Source organism: Marmota flaviventris, chromosome 14 (genome assembly GCF_047511675.1).
Source record: "Marmota flaviventris isolate mMarFla1 chromosome 14, mMarFla1.hap1, whole genome shotgun sequence".
Taxonomy (NCBI): Eukaryota; Metazoa; Chordata; class Mammalia; order Rodentia; family Sciuridae; genus Marmota; species Marmota flaviventris.
In genome coordinates this window covers 34,458,386-34,478,341 of record NC_092511.1, presented here as the reverse complement: position 1 = coordinate 34,478,341, position 19,956 = coordinate 34,458,386, and the positions used below count along the sequence as shown (strand labels likewise).

The 19,956-nt window shown below is 40.5% G+C and overlaps 1 protein-coding gene across 1 annotated transcript in view; it reads left to right on the top strand.

Moving 5' to 3' along the window:
* Nucleotides 1–19,956, top strand: part of Thada (THADA armadillo repeat containing) — a 310,445-nt gene that overhangs the window by 167,711 nt on the left and 122,778 nt on the right. The window contains exon 29 of the mRNA XM_027934275.2: nucleotides 4,880–5,048. Coding sequence (XP_027790076.2) covers nucleotides 4,880–5,048 — 169 coding nt within the window. The remainder of the gene's footprint in view (nucleotides 1–4,879; nucleotides 5,049–19,956) is intronic.

The window sequence follows — 19,956 nt, the reverse complement described above, 5'->3', positions numbered from 1 at the left end:
CCAAAACCAGGCAGCCATACCATATGAGAAACAGTAATGGTCAGGCATTCTTGAATTCCCTCAGTAGGTATTGTGAGGGTAGTCAGACACAGCTTATTTGAACTCAGCTCAGCTCCCAAAGTGCTGACTTTGATTAAGTGGGGGCTCCTGTCCATCATCATCTGAACTTTGGGGACCTTTACTCTGTATAGAGTATAGCCTAAAAATCAAAGATCAGCACTGGAGGTAGGGTCTTGGATTAAGGAGGAACCAGGGGAGCATTAATAATTATGTTAGTGAGGAAGAGTCAAAGAGGATATTGGCTAGAGCCTGAAACCAACTAAGACTTTCAAAGACTGAGGTTCCTGTGAAATAGGGGAACTCACCTTGAGATAGGTTGATGCTGACTTTGGCCCTGAGAATTGTTGTTTCATTTTTCCATCTTCCCCACTAGACTGTTGGTTCCTTGTGGCCTAAGCAGTAACTTTTCTCTCTGATGCTCTGTAACCTAGCCCAGTGTGTGCATGTGCTAGGTACTTAGCGGATCTCCCTATAGGTTGGGTGGGCAGAAACAGTTTTGGTGTTCTGCAGCCACTTAACCTTTGAATTCTTTAGGAAAAGAACAGATTCAGAGGGTGAATGTACAAGGGGAAACACCTTATAAATACTCCGCTGCTGCCCTGTGAAAGGGGATGTTAGAATGGTCTCGGCAGAATGGTCCTCCTGTGCTCAGAATATTGCATTCTAAACTTGCCTGGTTTCTGAAGTGTTAGGTACAAAGGTTGGAAGGATGATACATATCTTGGTGCTCTCTCCTCCAGAAAGCCATTCCAACTCTCCCTCCCACTTCCCTTTGTTATCCTGCTCCATAGTATGTGTGTCTCCGTGGGTACCACAGATTTGTGACCAGCATGTATTCTCCTGAGCTAGTGGTTCCCCGTGAGCAGTGTCCTAATTCCATTGTTATATCATATGAAATAGAGCACACACCTGACTGCCACACTGTATGGCCATCCAGTGTGTGCCAAAGAATCTGGGGATTCTTGACCTGGATAAACTATATGGGAAAATGTGTGTGTGTGTGTGTGTGAGTGTGTGTACATATATATGTTCATAAGTCTCTCTTTTGAGGAAGTCCGTAGTTTATATTAGGCTCCAGTGTGTTTTTATAATCCTGAAAATGTTAATAAAAAACTGAACTTATTTGGAGATTTTCCATATACTTGTAAATGAATGTGTGTGTATTTGTGTGTGTATGTGTTTGGGAGGGCGGATTGAACTCAGGGGTACTCAACCACTGAGTCACATCCCCAGCCCTATTTTGTATTTTATTTAGAGACAGGGTCTCACTGAGTTGCTTAGTCCCTTGCTGATTGCTGAGGCTGGCTTTGAACTTGGATCCTCCTGCCTCAGCCTCCCAAGCTGCTGGGATTATAGATGAGTGCCACTGCCCCTGGCATGAGCATGTGTTTTTATATCTGGTAGATACTTTTATGCTTCCTTAACTTCCAGGTGTGAGCAACAGCTTGGGGTAGCCAAGGAACTCTCTCTTGGAGCCGTGGATCACAATTCTGTCCTGGGCACTGCTGCTTACACATCCTGGCAGGGGGTCTACCTAACCTTCCTGAGTTTTGTCTTATTTTTCACCTGTTAATTCCCTCTTGTCCTACAGGAATGTTGCATAGTAAAGAGATTACAGGTATACAGGCATCTCATAAACTGCCAAGAACTACACAATTGCAGAATACAAGTATTGTAATTAAAAATACATCATTTTTCTTGTCACACAATGCCAGGATAACAAATATGTGATTAAAATGAACGTTGGGCCAGGTGTAGTTGCACAGGCCTGTGTTCTCAGCTAGAGGCAAGAGGATCACTTGAGCCCAGAAGATCAAGGCCAAACTGGGCAACATAGCAAAACCACATCTTAAATAAATACATAAAGCGAACATGGAATGAATTTATTGGAGTGAGAGACTAGAAGTTGAAAGGCATTAGTATCTGCATGTCTTGTAGGCTTTGTAGATGCCCAGAACGGGCTTAGAGTACACACAGGGCTATTGAGGAAATGATTTTCAGACAATGATAAAAGTTGATATGACCTTCAAGACCTCAATTTGTTTGCTTTATTTTACAGAAGAAGTGGAGTCTGGGAGATGGAGGGTAAGAAAGCCTTTTCAGAAAGGCTGGAGATGGGCAGGGGATGTAGCTCAGTGGTACTTGCCTGGCAGGTGTGAGGTCCTGAGTTCAACCCCCAGCACTGCAGCACACACAGAGGCTGGAAACTCTTCCTCATCATTGTTAATAGAGGCCAAAGAAAGAACCTGTTTGTCTTCATGTCATCAGTTTATTGTCTTATCTCTTTAAAACAGTGTAGAATTACCCCATGATCTTAAATCTCTCTTTGGGGCTACCTAGAGGCCAGCAGTTCAGCTGTGTGCTAGCACTTGGCAAGCCATGGGCACAGTGCATCGAAACAACTTTGTGTTTCCAAAGCACCTTCTTGGAGCGCTCCCTGGAGAGCACATCAGAGGGCTGGATGTAGATTACTGCATGCCTCTCAACTGGACTGAGACTCAGAGGTTACTGGGACTTGCCAACTCAAAAAACTCAGTGTCCAAAGCAGAGTGAAAACCCAGATGTTCCAATTTTTTATCCTGGTAGTCACTAGGTTCTAAATTTTCTCACTACTCTGGCTCCCTCCTCTCAATAGCTTGCAAAATGGTAACCTGGAAATGTGTTTTTGCTTAGTGTTTATGTATACATATATGTGTAAATTCAACTATCATCTAACCTTCCATTTAAACAATTTGTACTAGAAGGAAGTTTGAAATTACATTTAATCATTGCTTTATAATTAATGTCATTTAATTAAATACTACTTTAAAAAATGGCTTCTTTCTTCTTTGGCAATTACATTACCTTTTGAGCAGTTTTGTTTTGCTTTTTAACCTGGTTATGGGGTTTAGAGAGTACCCTAGTACAGGGTATCTGAAAGCAGAAAGTTCTGGCACTTTTCCCACTTTCCATTCTTTCTCCTGTATGGATGCCAGATTCCTTTGGGAAATCATCATTTGCAAAAGGTCAGGAGCAAAAGGAGGGGCATTCTTGAGTGTAGGGTTACTGCTAATTGGAAACTAAACATCTGTAACCATGTCAGAGTTATTTGTATTTGAAAGGAAACATTTATATACAAGAGCCCTTTCGGTAACATAAAACACACTATAACACAGAGTGTGTGCGTTGGAGGGGTGGGGACGGGGTGGGGAAGGACAGCCAGGGAAGCTTCTGACAAATGACTGTGCTGTGCTGAGTGAGGTCACTTGCTAATTAAATCTCAAAGCATTTTCAGAGTATTTTCTTTTCTTTGTCAAATGAAGTTTTCTTCCCCCATAAGCCAAAGCAAACATTTTACTGTGTTTGCCAATTACAAACGAAACATTTCATCATTTTAAAGGAAAAATAAGGAGAAAATGGGTGTGTGTTCAGAACCTAGTCAAAGACCAGTGGGAACTCTCTAGCTACCTTCTAGAACCTTAGCTCTCAGCGTCTTCCCATGGTATGATGTGAGACTGGTGCTTCCCTTCCCTGAAACTGTGTGCCCGTGAACTTCCTGATACACCTACCCTTTCATGGAAAAAATCAAACTGTTTTTCACCTGTGCCTCTTTCTCCTTTCTTCCTAGTTTCTTCCTAGAATAAAATTTCTTGAGAATTCCTTTGAAGAAAGTTGAGAATCTACCCCTTTCCCCCGTAGAGTCTACCATCTTCTGATTTTTCCCACCCTTGCCCTTGGCATCTAAGACATTTCTGTAATTTTTTTTTAAAATTGAATGAAAGATCACAAAGTCGAGAGAACTTACTTAAGCTAGGACCTATCATATTGTACTCCCCTCTCAAATAATCAATTCTGTGTCTGTGGAGGCTCTCCAGTGCACAGCTTCTGCAAAATGGTTATGGCCTCTTAGGTTCTGAGCTTTACAAAGTCAAATGGCGCTTAGACAACCTGTCTTTCCAATGACCTTTGTAGAATCTCAAAGTACTAGTTGTTCCAGATTTAAGGCAAGGATGTAGTAACATGCAGTCCATCTCTTGTCCTCTTAACAGTAAGTTCAGAGCATGAAGTCTGGCATTTGTGGCACTCCCAGGGTGGCCTGATCCACTGCTCGCCCCTACCTTCCACTGTTATTTATCAGCTTCTACTTGAGCCAGACACATCTACCTATGGGCATTTCTACCCTTGCTTTGTACAACTGTCCTGTTTTCTTTTCATTTACTTGAATCATGCTTTCCTGATTCCCGCCCTTCCTCCCCAGACTTCCTATAGGCATAACGTACAATTTCTTGCTTATCATTTTCCCATATTGTCTTGTGCTTTGGTCAGCTTTTCAAATCGTACCAACCAGAGCATGGGCTCCCCAGAAATACTGGTGGTGATCTTATTTTTCATTGGCATTTACCAGAGTGCTTTTTGCTCATACTAAGTGTCCAATACATATTGTTTTCATTATTGAGGAGGAAGCCATTTTTTGCTACTACCTGTTTATTGTCTTATCCCTAAAACCTATCTACATTTAAACCCCATATGACTTTGCTTTTGTTAAGTACACAGTTATTGGCATCATAGGACTGGTTGTTTGAGAGAGAAGTCCACTATGACAAGTCCTAGCTAACAATGATAAAGATGTGTTGAACAAAAGCAAAGTCACCCGTAAAACTAAGACAAACACAGAGGAAGCATCATTTGGAATAAGTGTGATATAAAAAACATCATTTGGGATAAGGAGCAGCTCCAGCCAACCCACTTCCTGGGTTGTTCTAGGTACAGCACTGGCATATACAAAGGCACAGATGTAGAGATGAGCACTGAATGGTCTTGTGTTTCCTTATCTTCTCAGGTGTGGTCACTCGCCTATCTACCGCTCCCGTGAAATGGCAGCTCGTGCCTTGGTCCCGTTTGTTATGCTAGACCAGATTCCTAGTACCATCCGAACTCTGTTGGCCACACTCCCCAACTGCACTGACCAGTGTTTTCGGCAAAACCATATTCATGGGTCACTTCTCCAGGTGAGTAAAGTTATTTTGTGTGACCTCTGTTGAGTACCCAAAGGTGCACATTAGTTTCTCATATACCATTAGCAGGTGAAGATTTGATATACAGGGTTTTTTTTTTAACTCTGTCTGTACAACTTATTTCTATTGAGAGATTACCTGTCTCTAGGTATGCTTTTTTCATTCCAAACATGAATACAGTGTTACACTGTGATTCTGGCAGATTATCTTTTGCATTAAATTAAACCCTGTTTTTTACAACATACTTTTCCACTAAATATTCCTTCAGAGCATTCTGAGCTACTACTCCTTTTTGAGGGTGAAACTGAGCATTCCTTAAGAGAGAGACAGGCTAGCCAAAGAGTCACAGGGGACAGTTACGCACATCAGAGAGAGTTTGCCGTTTGCCCTGTGGCACAGAGCCATAGTACCTGGAAATATCAAACCTTTCTTTCCTGTTTTCTCTATGCTACAGAAGAAACTTTTTATTTTGAATAAATATGCAAGCTTATTTATTTCTGTTAAGATTTCTTCTGGAAAAAACTTAAGCACAACGGATGAATGAGAAATAGACTTCTTATTGAAACTGTCCTATTTAAACCCTGTCTTGGAGACAGGCAATGTTGCATGACCCATGTGTTCACTCACACAAGGGCAAGGGTAGGGGCTATTTAAATTTGGAATCATGTGTTCAGTTTGTGAGAAGAATTGAGGATTGGCCATGTGATCCCAATACAAGTTATAAGTCTGAGGTCTACATTGCTCACATGGAAGCCAGTGTGTAGAGAGGCTCACAGCATGGGACTCTGCAGCCAGACTACCTGGGTTTAAATCTGAGATCCACCCTTTACTCCCTGGCCATCTGTATTTTCCTTTCTGAAATTGGGGTAATGATAGCATATACTTCATAGGGACTTTGTAAAGACAAATAAGATATATAGATAATCATTATTATCATAATTTTAAGAGCCTGTCTTATATGAAAACTAAAATTTTTAGTAACTAATTTCACTTAGATTAAAATGCAAAACAGACCTGTCTTCTGTGAATGTTTTACATATTCAGTAAGTATTTAGTGAATGCCCACTCCACACTGCCTTGTCACAGAACAGTGACTTCCTTGCTTAGAAGAGACAAGGACAAAAAGACTAGAAAATAGGCAGTCACAGTATAGAATGCTAAGTGCTGGGGGAGCTTGTGGCAGGGCCACCTGACTTGTCGTGGGGAAGTCAGGGAAATCATCATTGCCCATCTGAGAACTGCACCTTTAGGCAGGACTGAAATCCAAGGGTGGTGATTCTTAAATTGTTCTCAGGACTTTTTTATATTCTTGGAAATCATTGAGTTGTGGAGATGGGCCACAGAGACCCAACGATCACCATTTGCTCAGTCCTACAATTAGGTCCCTTATACTCTGCTGCCTCTTTGAGGACAAGGGGCTGGTGATAACGAGAGATTAAAGCAGAAGAGGCTTTTCAAAGTGTGTGCCGCAGCAGAGCTAGAGGGAAAGGCCAGATTGTCCAGGGGATCAGCCATCAGACTTTCTTTGTTGAAGAACTATTCTTGGATGAACTTTGTCAGTAGTGTGGTTGCGATTTCTCTGCTCTTTCACTGTTGTATGCATGGGCCTCCTCCCCTAGTAGTCTCCCCTCCACCTCACCCCCAGCATTCTGGCTATTTCACCAGTCTGTCCAGCAACCAAACATGATCTGTCACCCTGTCTCTGGACTGCCTTTGGTTACTCTCATGTTGACTTTGTCTTTTATAATGAGAAAATCTGTGGAAAGGTAAAAACCCTCTAATCTGGGGTTGTGTGTCTGTTGCCCTTTTTCCTAAATGTTGGTGAGCTAAAGAGCTTGTTAGAAAATAGCCAACCGTATGGGTGTTGGGTATTGTGTTCGTGTTTGTCAAACAGACTCCTGGCTATATCGAGGTTTGTTGAAAAAAGGAAGTCAAAGGTGTGTGCCAGGTCTTTCTGTCATGCCCACTCAGGTGTCACATCTGTGTTGTAAGAGCTATTTCATATTTCAGCCTGTGGTTCTTTATGGGAAAAGCATAAAGGGTTAAATCAGGGAGCCTCTTTTCTCTCCTTTCTTTGGCTTGTGTGTTCCTTCCCCATGTAGCTGCCTTGGAAACCAGTAAATGTCTGCACCTGGAAAAGAGATGTTAGGCACTGAAGGGAATGATCATCTCCATGGGACCTTCAGAGCCAGCTAAGTAAATATAAAATTGTTGTTTTTTCAAGAGCAGGAAATCATTTTATAATCAGAAAACAAATTCTTTCACAGAACATTTTCTTGAATTATACATTTTGACTTCTTTGAAAATGTTTACATAAATATATCAAACCTCAGAGTATTTCTATAGTATACCCTGAAAACAAGAAATGTGCTGATCTCTGAATTTCTGGGACTATGAAAGACAGACTCAAATTATAGGACATGCAAGAAAAGAACATGTGGGATTCATTTCTTAATCATTTTCAAAACCAGAGGTTCATAATTGCAATGTTGAAATGGATGGAAATAACGCACATTAGAAAAGGTGAGATTATGCAGCAGGTTTGTAAGAGCCAGGGGTAAATGACATTAAATCTCAATAAAGGCTAGATAAGAGCCATGGACATTACCTCATTTGGAAATAACACTGGCAGGGCTGCCCTCTCTTTTAAGTAGAATTAACCGTCTGTTTCCATTGCCAAAAATCTTTATGTCAGGGACATTATTACTCGGTTAGTTGTCACTCCCAAGAAATCATATTGGAGTTCAGAAAGTTCTCTTATTTTGAGAAAGAGTTTGGTCAACAATCATGAGAAAGATTTATTCTGATTCTTGTGTATTTAATTCACATTTTAGTGTTTCATAAGAAATGTGTAACATTTGATAGAAAATTTTGAGTTTGCTCGTTTCCTGTCTCTTTTGGTTATTTTTCTGATGGTTTAAGCAATAAGAGGTGATCGTGGGCATAGTGGAGCATGCAGTTGATAGCTTGTAGAAAAGCAGAAAAAAACCCACTTCTGCATTTATCTGAATATGCTGGGTAAGAGGAGTCCTTTTTCTTCAATTAATCTAAATAGTCCTCCCAGTGCCATGCTTCCTTTTGCTGGTACAAACATAACCTACACTTTTCTTCTAATGCTTGTATTACATTTTCTCAGTTTTTACTAACAGAACATGTTAAACAACTGAATTCTTTTTTTTTTTTTTCTCTCTCCAACTTAGAGCCTTGATTTCTGCACTTTGAGAATTCTGAGTTGAAAAGATTCTGTTTTCCTGTATAGCTGAGTAATAATGCTGCCTACTTGGCTACCAGTCCATATTAGCCATGGATGGACTTCAGATGACCAAAGCTCATGCATGTGGGAAGTTTACCATAAGAAAAATAGACAAGCATGGTGGCACATGTTTGTTATCCCAGTGACTAGGCAGACTGAGGCAGGAGATCGTAAGTTTGAGGCCAGTCTCAGCAACTTGGCAAGGCCCTAAACAACTTAGTGAGGCCTTGTCACAAAATAAAAAATTAAAAGGGCTGGTGAGGTGGCTCAGTGAAGCACTTCTGGGTTGAATCCCTAGTACCAAAAAAATAAAAAGAGAGAGAGAAGTAAAGTTAACATTTTGGGCAGCTGTATTTCAAGTGATTTACATATGTGATTTTATCCATCCTCTTAGAAGTCCTGCAAGGTAGCACGAGAGGCATCATATCCTCTGTTTCTGTCTCTCTAAATGAAGAAATGGAGAGAAGACTGAGAGGGTGCCATGTAAAGGCAAACTTCTCTGCTCTCGTTTATCCCTTATCACTTGATTGATTCCTTAAATCCAGTGTGATATGCCACCTCAACACTGGAAGCAAAGTTGGTCCATCAGTGCTGTAGAGATGGACGTTGCAAGTGAAAGACCCTCAGAGGAGTTACAACTGGGAAAAGACTCTTTGTGTCCTCCTTCCCCTTGTCTCTTGTCCTCATTTCTCTTTGTTCTTTGATTTAAGACTCCTAGCCTGGAAATACAGAATCCTCCCATGTCGCACAGGCTATAGCCAAGTCCATAGCTGCCACATCTTCTGTAATCCCAAGGGCTTGATGAAATCTCTCAAACTTGGGCAGTGATAGGAATTATGGATCCTGGATGTGGGAGCTGATGAGGCCACCAGAAACTGGATAGAATTTGAATTTCATTTGGCTGACAGGGCGTGCTTACCCTGTTTGAGGTGCTGCTGAGACACAAGGAGCTTGCTGTTGAAACTCTTACCTTCCAGTATAGGGAGCTGCAGGTTAGAAGCCAAGGGAGCACTAGTGACCAGGGAGCACATGAAGGAGAAGCAAAAGATAAAGCTGCCAGGCAAGGCATCAGATGTAAAAGGAGACTGAAACTGGGGCCATTTCTGCTTCAGTCTGGAACACCCTGGTAGCTGTGTGTGAGGCTAGAGGGAGGGTCTTTATATGGGAACAGCAGTGCTAGGCCGACAGACAGCATGCAAATTGAAATGAAAGATCTTGGTATTACCTTTGTGGAAAGAAAAGCAGAACCCTGGATAAAAGGAAAGGAAGGACGATTTGACCAACTTGTGTATGGTAGTCACTGTTCATGAAGCAGGGATTGGATTACCTAGCCTTCACTCTCTGCTACAGACACAAACAGTAGAAGCAAACAGAAAATCAGTGAGAATAGCAATCTTAAGGGTAAACTCTACTGGAGTCTCTTAAGTAAGGAAACAAAAGCACACTTGTAAAAAAGACAAGTTTTTTACTAATGTTGCATCCATACTCGTGATGAAGTATGATTTAAAAGAATTATTATTTCTATTTTTAAAAAGTGAAACCATAGAGGACACCTTACATTGTAACAAAGTAAAAAATTGGGAAACAAAATAAAATGCTCAAGCTGTCCAGAAATGAAACATTACTTGATGGATTCCATTTGATTACTTAGATGTTGGCCTTGGTCCATTGTTGTTTATTTTATGCCCAGAAAATATAATTTCAGAATGGAAAATCAAAAACAAAAAGCATGAAATTACGCTGATGTCGTAAGTTATAAATGGTTTGCTTGTCACTGCTTTTTTCCTTTGGAATGAGTCATAATTTAATGGAAATGCTTGCTTTTGTCACTAGTGGTCAGATTCACGCTTCCTTTTTGAAAACTTGTGTTAGTATGAAAGGAGAAAAATATTAAGTTGCTAGGAAAGTCCCCAGTCCAAGATGGGCTAAGGCAGAGCCTCTGCAGTGGACTGTCATATGTGTCCAGGTGTTTGTTGGTTCTTTAGCTCTTGGGGAGCCTGAGTGTGGCCTATGGGGTGGAGACTCCAGACAGTCCGAGCACCCTCATGCATTTTATCCCAGAGTGCTCAAGAAAGATTATTTCCTGCGTGTGTCTTGATGTGAAAAGGATTGGGAAGCACTGGGCTCTTAAAAAAATTAAAGAAAGAACTAAACCTTGTTAAATCTTACCTTTTGGCAATATGGTCCTTACTGGATATAAGCCCAGAAAAGTCATTTTTAATTAAAATGCTACTTTTGAAGATGAATTAATCCCTTCCTTAAAAATATCCAAAAGCTTTTATTCCGCATGTATTACTTAGGGAGCTTTCCTGGAGTATTAGAGATAGCTCTTGGCTGCCAGTTCCCAAGCATTGGCTGTCCTGCATGGTCATTGTTCACTGGCAGTGCCCTCCTGTTGTTTTGTCATGCTCGGAACTCAGGGCATCAGGCAAGGGTGGAACCTAGGGGACGGCCAGTCAGTGTTTCACCAGGACTTTTCTACTCTTTAGAAATTGAGTGGGAAAGGAATGGTGACAGAAGAGAATATATTTTCCCCCTGTTATTGAGTGAGAGAGAGAGAGAGAAAGCGCACCATGCAGCATGGGGTATGAACTATTGAGCACCTACAGAAGTTCTTCTGGAAGATGGGTGCTATTCCCATGTCACTGATGTGAACAACAAGGATGAAAGATCTGTGAGATGTCTCCAAAGTTTCAAGGATAATCAGTAGAAAGTAGAGCTGAGATTTTCTCCTAGGACTGTTTGATGCCCTTGAGCTTGTGCACTTGACCACTCTACTATGCTGTTTCTCTGGATGAGGAAAAGAATATTCTCAGGGCAGAGTAACTCTCTCTTGGGGCCTTCAGGGTGTGAAGTGAGTGGAATTTGACATCGTCTGTTTATTCACTTGTCCAGCAGTTATTGGTGACACCAGCTATGTGCCAAGGACTATTCTACCTGGAATACATCAGAGAACAAGAGGTAGATCCGTGCTCTCAAGATCACTGCTCTCCTGGAGCTGACATTTTAGCAGCAGAGAGACAGACAATAAGTAACGATGATATAATAAAAAGCACTAGAATTTGTTATAGTAAATATAATAGGTAAATTATATAGTCTGTTAGAAAGTAACAATTGCTGTGGACAAGAACAAGTGTAAGGTGTAAGTTGGTAAGAGGATTCAGGAATAAGTGGAAGAAGAGGGCAGATAGTAAGGTTAAATGAGGGAGAAGAATGGTCACTGTTGAAAAGATTGATTCTGAGAAAATTCCACCAAAAGACAAGGGAAAACTTTGGGAGGATAGATATCTTCTTTCCTGAAATTAGGTTGGTTATAGACATCTGTGAGCAGGTATGCTTGTGTGTATTGGGGACTGTCTTTACCATAGAGAAGTGCCAACTGGTAGGGCTAAACAAGGCCAGGGAGGACACCATTACTTTTAAAACTCAAGAACTCTCTAAAGTGGTCCCAGTGCTCCAGGGGCCAAGATTCCTGGTGCCTCTCTGAAGGTCTTTCCCTTAGGGTCACTGTGAGTCAGATCAGTCTTCCTTGGTTCTGATGAGCTCAGGCAGAAAAGGAGGTAGCCACCACATCACTTGTTCTGCTCTCCAGGATAAACTTTATCTTAACTCTTACCTCGATCTGAGAGATGTAGAGTAAATGTGGTTTATGTTTTTATTTAGCAAATATTTACTGGTTGGTTATGAAGTGTATAATATTGTACCAGGTGCCATGTAGAATACAAAGAGAAGCTAATTTATAACATGTTCTCTACCCTCTAGAAACTTATGAGCTGCTATAGAAAATTAACTCTTGACACTGAGCACACAGCCACAATCATACATCTAAGAAATGAGCCCAGGATGGGCTGTGGTGATCAGAAAAGGCTTCATGAGGACATTAGGTCCTGGGATAAACCTTTATACTACATCCTGTTGCCGAGACAAGGGACTTGGTGTGAAGTAAAGCACCAGGAGGACATCAGGAGCCGGGTACGGTGGCGCACACCTGTAATCCCAGCAGCTTGGGAGGCTGAGGCAGGAGATCACGAGTTCAAAGCCAGCCTCCACAGCTCAGCAAAGATCTAAGCAACTCAATGAGACCCTGACTCTAAAAATATATTAAAAAGGGCTGGGAGTGGCCTCAGTGGTTAAGCTCCCCTGAGTTCAATCCCTTGTACCTGTCCCCCCAAAAAAGGACATCAAGAAGTGTTTGTAGGGGGCCATGAGTAAACCAGTCTATCAGGTTTGGGAGTGTGTTGGAGAGAGCAGGATATGCAGATAGAGGGTGGGTGCAGGTCAGCTTGACTACAAAGGCCAGGCCACACAGCCTGACTGTGGGTGTATAGCATGAAAGCAGGTGCATAGCATGAAAGTGGATACAAAAGATGCTCACGTATGGGCAAGACTATGTTAGCATTATCTTTCTTTTCTTTTTTAAAATTTCATACTGTTAAGTGATATGCTAAATAAAACATACAAAGTGGCTATTGGTAAGTAGTCTACAATATCTAAACTAAAAAGTGCTTAAGAGCTGGGAGCATGTGCTCAAAGAGCTCATTTTTTGGGAACAGATTCTGTAATCAGCTCATCTTGTGTAGATTCCATCTCTGCTACTAGCTAGCTGCATTTGGGTAAGTTACTGAATGTCTGTGCCTTGACTTCTTCCTCTGTAAATGGAAAACAAAACTTCATAGGGGCTGGGATTGTGGCTCAGTGGTAGAGCACTCACCTAGCAACGGTGTGAAGCGCTAGGTTCCATCCTCAGCACCACATAAAAATAAATAAAATAAAGGTATTATGTCCAACTACAACTAAAAAATAAATATAAAAAAACCCAAAACCATTCATGTGTTGCATGATTGAATGAGTTAATACTTGTGCTGTGCTTAGCAAGATCATATAGTAAATGCTCTGCAAATGCTGGTTGCTGTTATTACCCCTTACTGCTGCTGCCTCCACCACCACCATCACTACTTTCACTCCTGTTCAGGAGGGTTCTGTGAGCCACAAAAATGTTTTAGGAAAATTAATGTTGTACCAAAATAATACTGCAAAATATGAGGATTTCTCTTGATGTGTGAGTAGGTAAGTCAGTTTTCAGCACTTGACTTTGTGTGTTAGCATGCATCAGAAAGAGGTTCCTCTGGTGAGTCACCATATTCCTTGCCTTCCTGGAGATCATATTAAAGATCATAAGAGTCAAGATAAGCTCAAATTTTTAAGAGCAGAGTTCCTGCCTATCAGATTGTTATTCCTTGCACCTGTTTTGTTTTGAATTACATCCTGTCCCTCAGACCCCATCAGAAACTTGATGAATCAGGAAAGGAACACTGTCACACTGTCTTGGACAAAGGACTCTTTTACCATTCCAAGGGGGAAGTTTGAAGTTCATAAAGTAGTAGGAGATACAGGATCCTTCTGAGTACATTAATCTAGCACTTTTCCAAGTTTCTTTTTCATCTTCAGAAAGTTTGCTTTCCATGCCCTCTTAGCCATCTTATTCTTATTGGTGTGAGGCTTTTTATGACCCAGGATAATTCAAAATGTACTTTAAAAACACAACAGAATAAAGCATCACACCGTGTGTGCACTGCCAGTCTTCTCAGTTCCTAGAATCCCTATAAAATAAATGTCTGATGGTGTGTGATGGGATTTCTTTGGTGGTTACCCATCCAGTGAAAATATAACAGAATATTATGTATTGTATGATTTTAGCATATTCCAATCTATCAGCCAAAAAGTAATATCTCAGTGTTTTTACTGGTATAGCATTTTTGAGATTTCCAAATGTATATGCTTGTTCCATAATGCTTGGATTTATTTAGGGCACCCAGTATATTCCAGTTATTAAGGATTTCATTGGCCATTTAAAAGTACTATGGTAGAGGGTAGCCATGGGATTGGCAGCCAGGTAACTTGGCAGTAACCTAGATGGCCAAAGTAAAATGAGCATTTGGGCCTAAAGAAAGTTTTAAATAAGTAACAAAACTCTTTTCCTATTTTAAACTATATTATTGTTTGTGACAGTTTTATTTTTCTCTCTACTGTATCTCCATCCTCTTCACTATGTCTTCTGTGGCAGGGTCTCAACATTAGCACTGCTGCCATTTCGTGTTGTGGGTGGCCCGCCCTGGGTGTTGTGTGTTTGGTACCATCTCCCCACTAGATGACAGTAGTAGCCTCACCCCCTGCTTTGTGACAACAACAAAATGTCTGCATATATTTCCACAGGTTCTCTGTGGGGCAGAATTGCCTCCTCTTGAGAACCTTTGTTCCATGGTACCATGGATTGATCTTCTCCATCATTCTGTGGGATGAGGTGTGATGCGGTCTTTTAAAAAACATACCCATGGTCATGAAGGAAACCATTCCTGACCCAGGGACAGGGTGTGACTCAACAGGCTTCAAGGAGCTACCTACAGAAATAAAAGAAGAGGAGGAGACAGAAAACTCAGACTGGAAATCACAAAGGGAGTTCTCCTGGGGGTGCTCCTGCTCCAGGGAGGTCACGCTCTTCCTTTGTCCCTCTCTCCCTCCCGACCCTTCCCAGCTGCTCTCCTCACCCAAGTGCTGTGAATGTGTGAGCTTTCTTTTCAAGTCATAGCTGCTTGGAGTTTGCTTCATGTCCTGTCCCAGCCTGTCTCAGATGCACTTGCACAATGCGTAGCTGAAATTTCGTTCTGCCCTCCCCAGGCTGCAGGAGCATATAAAATTCTAGGCTCTGTTTACCTAGGGGACTTTAGAAAGTAACACACAATTAGAATTTTCTCACTTCTTGTACTTGAGACACCAATGTGTTGCCTGGTGCAATTGTTGTCTATTTCATTGAGCCTTTCCCAGGTTGGGGCAGAGGCTGTGAGGAATCTCCTCTAAGAACAGAGGTTCTGCTGAAAACTTAATCCATGACATCAAAATTTGTGTTTGATACAAAGCTTTCTCCAGATTCCCAGATTTAGCCCTCAGAAAGGAAACTAGTGAATAAATCTAGAAATACATGGTGGCAATTGTAATTATATTAATTTTATTTTTATTCCTAAATGTTGGATGGGTTATGTCTGAAAATGTCTAGTAAGCCAGTAATAAGTTTGTGACTTGATTCTCAAAAATGTTATGATATGTAAAAAATAAGGCTTTTAAAGCCACATCCTTATACAACTTTTAGAAATTGTCAGATAATTTTTGAGCATGCTTTCATTTGTTTAAAAGAGAGGGATAACTACATGTATTGCAATGGAATCTTTCTGTTTGGGATCAAGACATTTGTTTGGGAAAAAATAATCAAGTCTTACCTGAATTCCTCTAGTTGCTGTCAGTAGTATGCATTTCCTGTTCCTCTTCACATCATGTAAATTGGGTTGATAATCGAGGTAAGGACTTGCCCTCACAAATGCTCACATTTTTTTTTTTTTTTTTTGCCAGATGAGGGTGGACTGTTGCCTTCCTGCTTCACCCTCCACTTTTTTTTTCTTATTAATGAATGTGATATGTGTGATATTGTTGGATTGGAGCAGTTGTTAGGTGTGTACAGGTATCAGATGTTTTAATACTGGACTGTGCTCATATTGAATAGGTAATTCTGTGTTCATGAGGAGCTCAGTCATTTTCCTATTTGGGATACATTTTTAAATCACTGTAAAGTGAAATTTCTGGTGAGAGGGAATATTTTTCATTAACTTCCTGAGAATCATATTTCTAAAAAGGGGTCTAAAATTGTTTGCTTGGAGATATTTTTTATGTCAAATGGATTTAACAGGTTTTTTTATTGTGACTTTGGAGAGTTTACAAGTGCCAGAAAATTCCATCACCTTTGTTAATCTTCAAAGAGATCAGTATAATTAACTGATCTCTGGCATGTGCTGTTTGACTTTTCTCCCCTTATTCACTGCTTAAGCCTTTAAAAATTCTTTACTTGTAGACAGTAAGACAGGTTTTACATGTTAGTTTAAGTTCATTTATAGCAGGTAGGCTTTATGCCTTTCCTTTCTTCTTGGGTTACAGGATACATAGCAATTTTTATATCTAACGTGTTTCTGAAATGCAGTATCAGTTTCTTGCTTTCTAATGATTTTTTTCAAATATGTATTACACGTACTTGTCCAATTACCAAAACCATTCTTAGGCTGAAAAGCAGTGTTCATTGACCACTTTATTTAAGAGGAAATTTAAATAGTCATCAGGTCTCATTTTCTGGTGTATACTTAGAGAATAGAGATACAAGGTAGTAATTTATATTAAAATTCATGATTTTGTTTTGTGTTTGTGTATATATAAGATTAAGGTCCTACAAGTGTGAGCCCATATTCTTCAAAGGAAACTCTGAGAGTGACTTAGTGATGTAATATAATCCACACCCACCAATCCAAAGGGCATAATGTGAAAATTTCTAGAGAAAATCAATACCAGTCCCTTTTTACCTGTAACTCCTGAGCAGTGGTGGGCTCTTCATGGCCTGATTAAAGGAGGAGGGCCTTAGTATTCTATATGTCTTAAGATCATTGTTTTGCCTATTCTGGGTCAATGTGTAATTTACTTTGTTAATTTACCCTGGTCCTCACTTTCTCCCTTTGTTGCTTCTCTAATTTTTACTCTTTCTTGCTCCTGAAGGAATGCCCAGAATGAATGGATATGTACAATTTCTGACCACACATCCATTTCAGAAATTAAACTTTCGATATCATTGCATTGGTCACAGTAAATCTTGTCATTTTAAAATTCATATGTAAACCAACTCTTCTATTTAATATTTCTTGATATGTTTTTTCATCTTTTTTATGTTCATTTCTCTTGTCTCATTAAGTTTTAGTTTTAGTGTCTCTTATAAACAGCATATATCTGGTTTTGTTTCTGTATACAATCTGATGGTCACTGTCTCTTTTTAAATAAACTTTTTACTTTAGAATAGTTTTAGATGTATCAACAAGTTGCAAAGATAGTACAGAAGGTTTCTGTATATCTCTCACCCAGTTTTCCCACTGTGACCATCTTATATTACTATTTAACATTTGTCACAATAAAAGAAGCGATTGGTAACTTTGCTGTTACCTAAACTCTACACATTTTTTTTTAAATTTTACTGATTTTCATCTAATGTTCTTTTCCTATTCCAGGATCATCTTCAGGTTGTCTCCGTAGAGTCCTCTAATCCGTGACAGTCCTCTAGTTTTCAGTTGTCTGTGTCTAGTGACGCATAGGAGTGTTTCACACTACCATGGAGTTTTCTATCTGCAACGAAGGGATTTTTTTTTCCATGCCTAGACTTTTCCCCAAAACCTGCCTCTTATTTCCTCAGGATAATTCCATTTTTTGCTTATGGCTTTCATTCTTTCCATAATCATTTGACTATTCTAAACACATTGATTTTATAGTCTTTCCAAGTTGTTGTTTCCTGCAGTTCCCAGAGCATGAGTTCTGCCTGTTCTGTCTGCTGCCTTTCCTGAGGGTTGCAGTTGCTTTTTAGCTCATCTCCAGGAGCCGCTTTTGTTGGCATTTCCTTGTGCACTGGAAGGTGGAGGCAGTTCTGAGGTGGTGCTACCTTTAATCTTTTAGGGCTTTCCCTGCAGGTTTCACAGGTCAAGTCCCGTGTTAGGCTGATAGTTTGTTTCATACTGCATACTCACCTCTCAAACCCGGAATTCAGCTTGTGCATGAGAAACCAGTTATCCACCTCTGGCCCCAAAGGGTAACTGGATTCCTTGCTATGGCCCCTGGCCAATTGATGGCATTTTCTAGTGAATAGAGCAGTTTTTCATGGCTGCAAGCTTTGTGTGGGTTCCCAGCTCAGGATCTAATACCCATGGGTCATTCTACCTCATTCATCACTCTTTGCTGTGGCTCTGAGTTCCTTCTTTGTGTCTGGTTCTTGGAGATTTCCTTTCTTGCTTTTGAGCTGTGCATATTTAATAATTTTTTTTCTATTTAAAACATATCATTTATTTGTGTTTAAAGCAAGGGGGGAAGACCTCAGTTGAGCATTATTGACTGAATTTCCAAATCCCTCGGGGTCTGGGTTAGTGGCACATATGAATGCATATTAAATATTCAGATAGGAGAGGGCTGTTTCACAGACCCTAAACAGTTATGAACAGTTCAGGGTTTTGCCAAAGGCATTTTCAGTTCCTCTACCTGGTAGCTCGGTGGAGATGCTGTGTCTACGCTGACTCAGCACTACAGACCTCTCTGTCTTTGACATGATTCCACTCTAGTCACAGTGTTGAACCCATAGGTGGCCTTTCAGCTGTGGACTCCATGAAGGAGGAAAGAGGTCTTTGGAGACCTAACTTCCTTTAGGCTGCTTACAGTAGTCCACTCACCACTTAAATTCCCAGTGTGTGGCACAAGTGGGGCTCCTGTGGGACTTGCTAAATATGAAGTCACATGAGCAGTTAGGGGGCCAGAATCCATAAATTAAGAATTAAGATTCTCAAGACAAGTTCTTTTTCTAGCACAGCCTACTTGTAGTCCTCTCTCCCTTTGAGTAGTGGGGGTACAAGAGCATGCTGTGTGTGTCAGATGGTCAAAGCCTCTTCATTTGAGTGTGGCATTTGGATCTCAGTAAAGTAGCCACAGAGGCCTCGAGGTTGACTCCAAGCAAGTATTGTTGTTTGCTTCTGAGACAGAATTAGACTGTGTTCAGTAACATGTAGGCTTAGGTAACTGAGGCTGAATGTTTAGAAGGGTCTTTATCATCTTCTGAAAGCACTCTAGTAAATCTGACACCAAATTTAATTTGGGAAAGGGACATTAATTCTGTTTTCAGAATTGAGAACTTTGAAAATGAATTGAGCTAACTGGAGACCATTTTAGAAAAGCAATGATTTTCGTGTGTGTTTTAGGTCTTAGCTCCATTGTCTCAGCTGCTTGAGGAGCATCTTCTGGGGTGTATGCAACAGTGCCTGTACCCCGATAGTCTATGTGTAGCAAGACAGGAGGAAGGTGTGTGCTTTCTGAAGTGTATCTTTACACACCAAATAAAGCAGGAGAGGGTTTGCTGGGTATGTATGGAATCCCTAGAGAGGATAGACATAGAGAAGGGCCATTCTGTTTTCTACAGGTACGATTAGATTGTAACCATGCTGTAAATATTGGCTCTAGGGGCTTCCTGTGTTGATCTGGCTTCAGGGGCCCGTTTTAGATTTAAACAGCTTATAGTGGGGTGGTGTTTCTTTTGTTGGGTTGTGAACACTAACACTGATTTCACAAAATTCTCTTGCAGAGTGCCTTTTTACTTGCTTTACTTTGTTTTCTTCCTTTTCTTAGAGACCTTACTGGTACAGGCTGGGGGCTAATTTGCCTGTTCTCTCTTACCACTGTCAGCAGTTCTATAACAGGATTAAAGGGACACCTCAATTTCCAAAAATAGAAGTTCAAGAGTTTTACTGCCCACCAGAGGGAAGTCAGAATAACCAGCATTATATTATTTTGGCTTACAGATATTTAGCTTCCCACATTGTGACCTTGTGTATAGAAAATGAAAACAGTTACAAAATTTTCCCTGGTATAAAATTTTGTTGAGGTTCATGCTGACTTCACATTAACTCTCCTCTTTTGGAAAGAATTTCATATAAGGTAGTTCATCTGGAATGTCTTCCAGTAATTGAAATGCCAAGAAGCTACCCTGATAAAGTATAAATCAGATAGGGATCCTAAGTATACTTACCATTTTAAAAT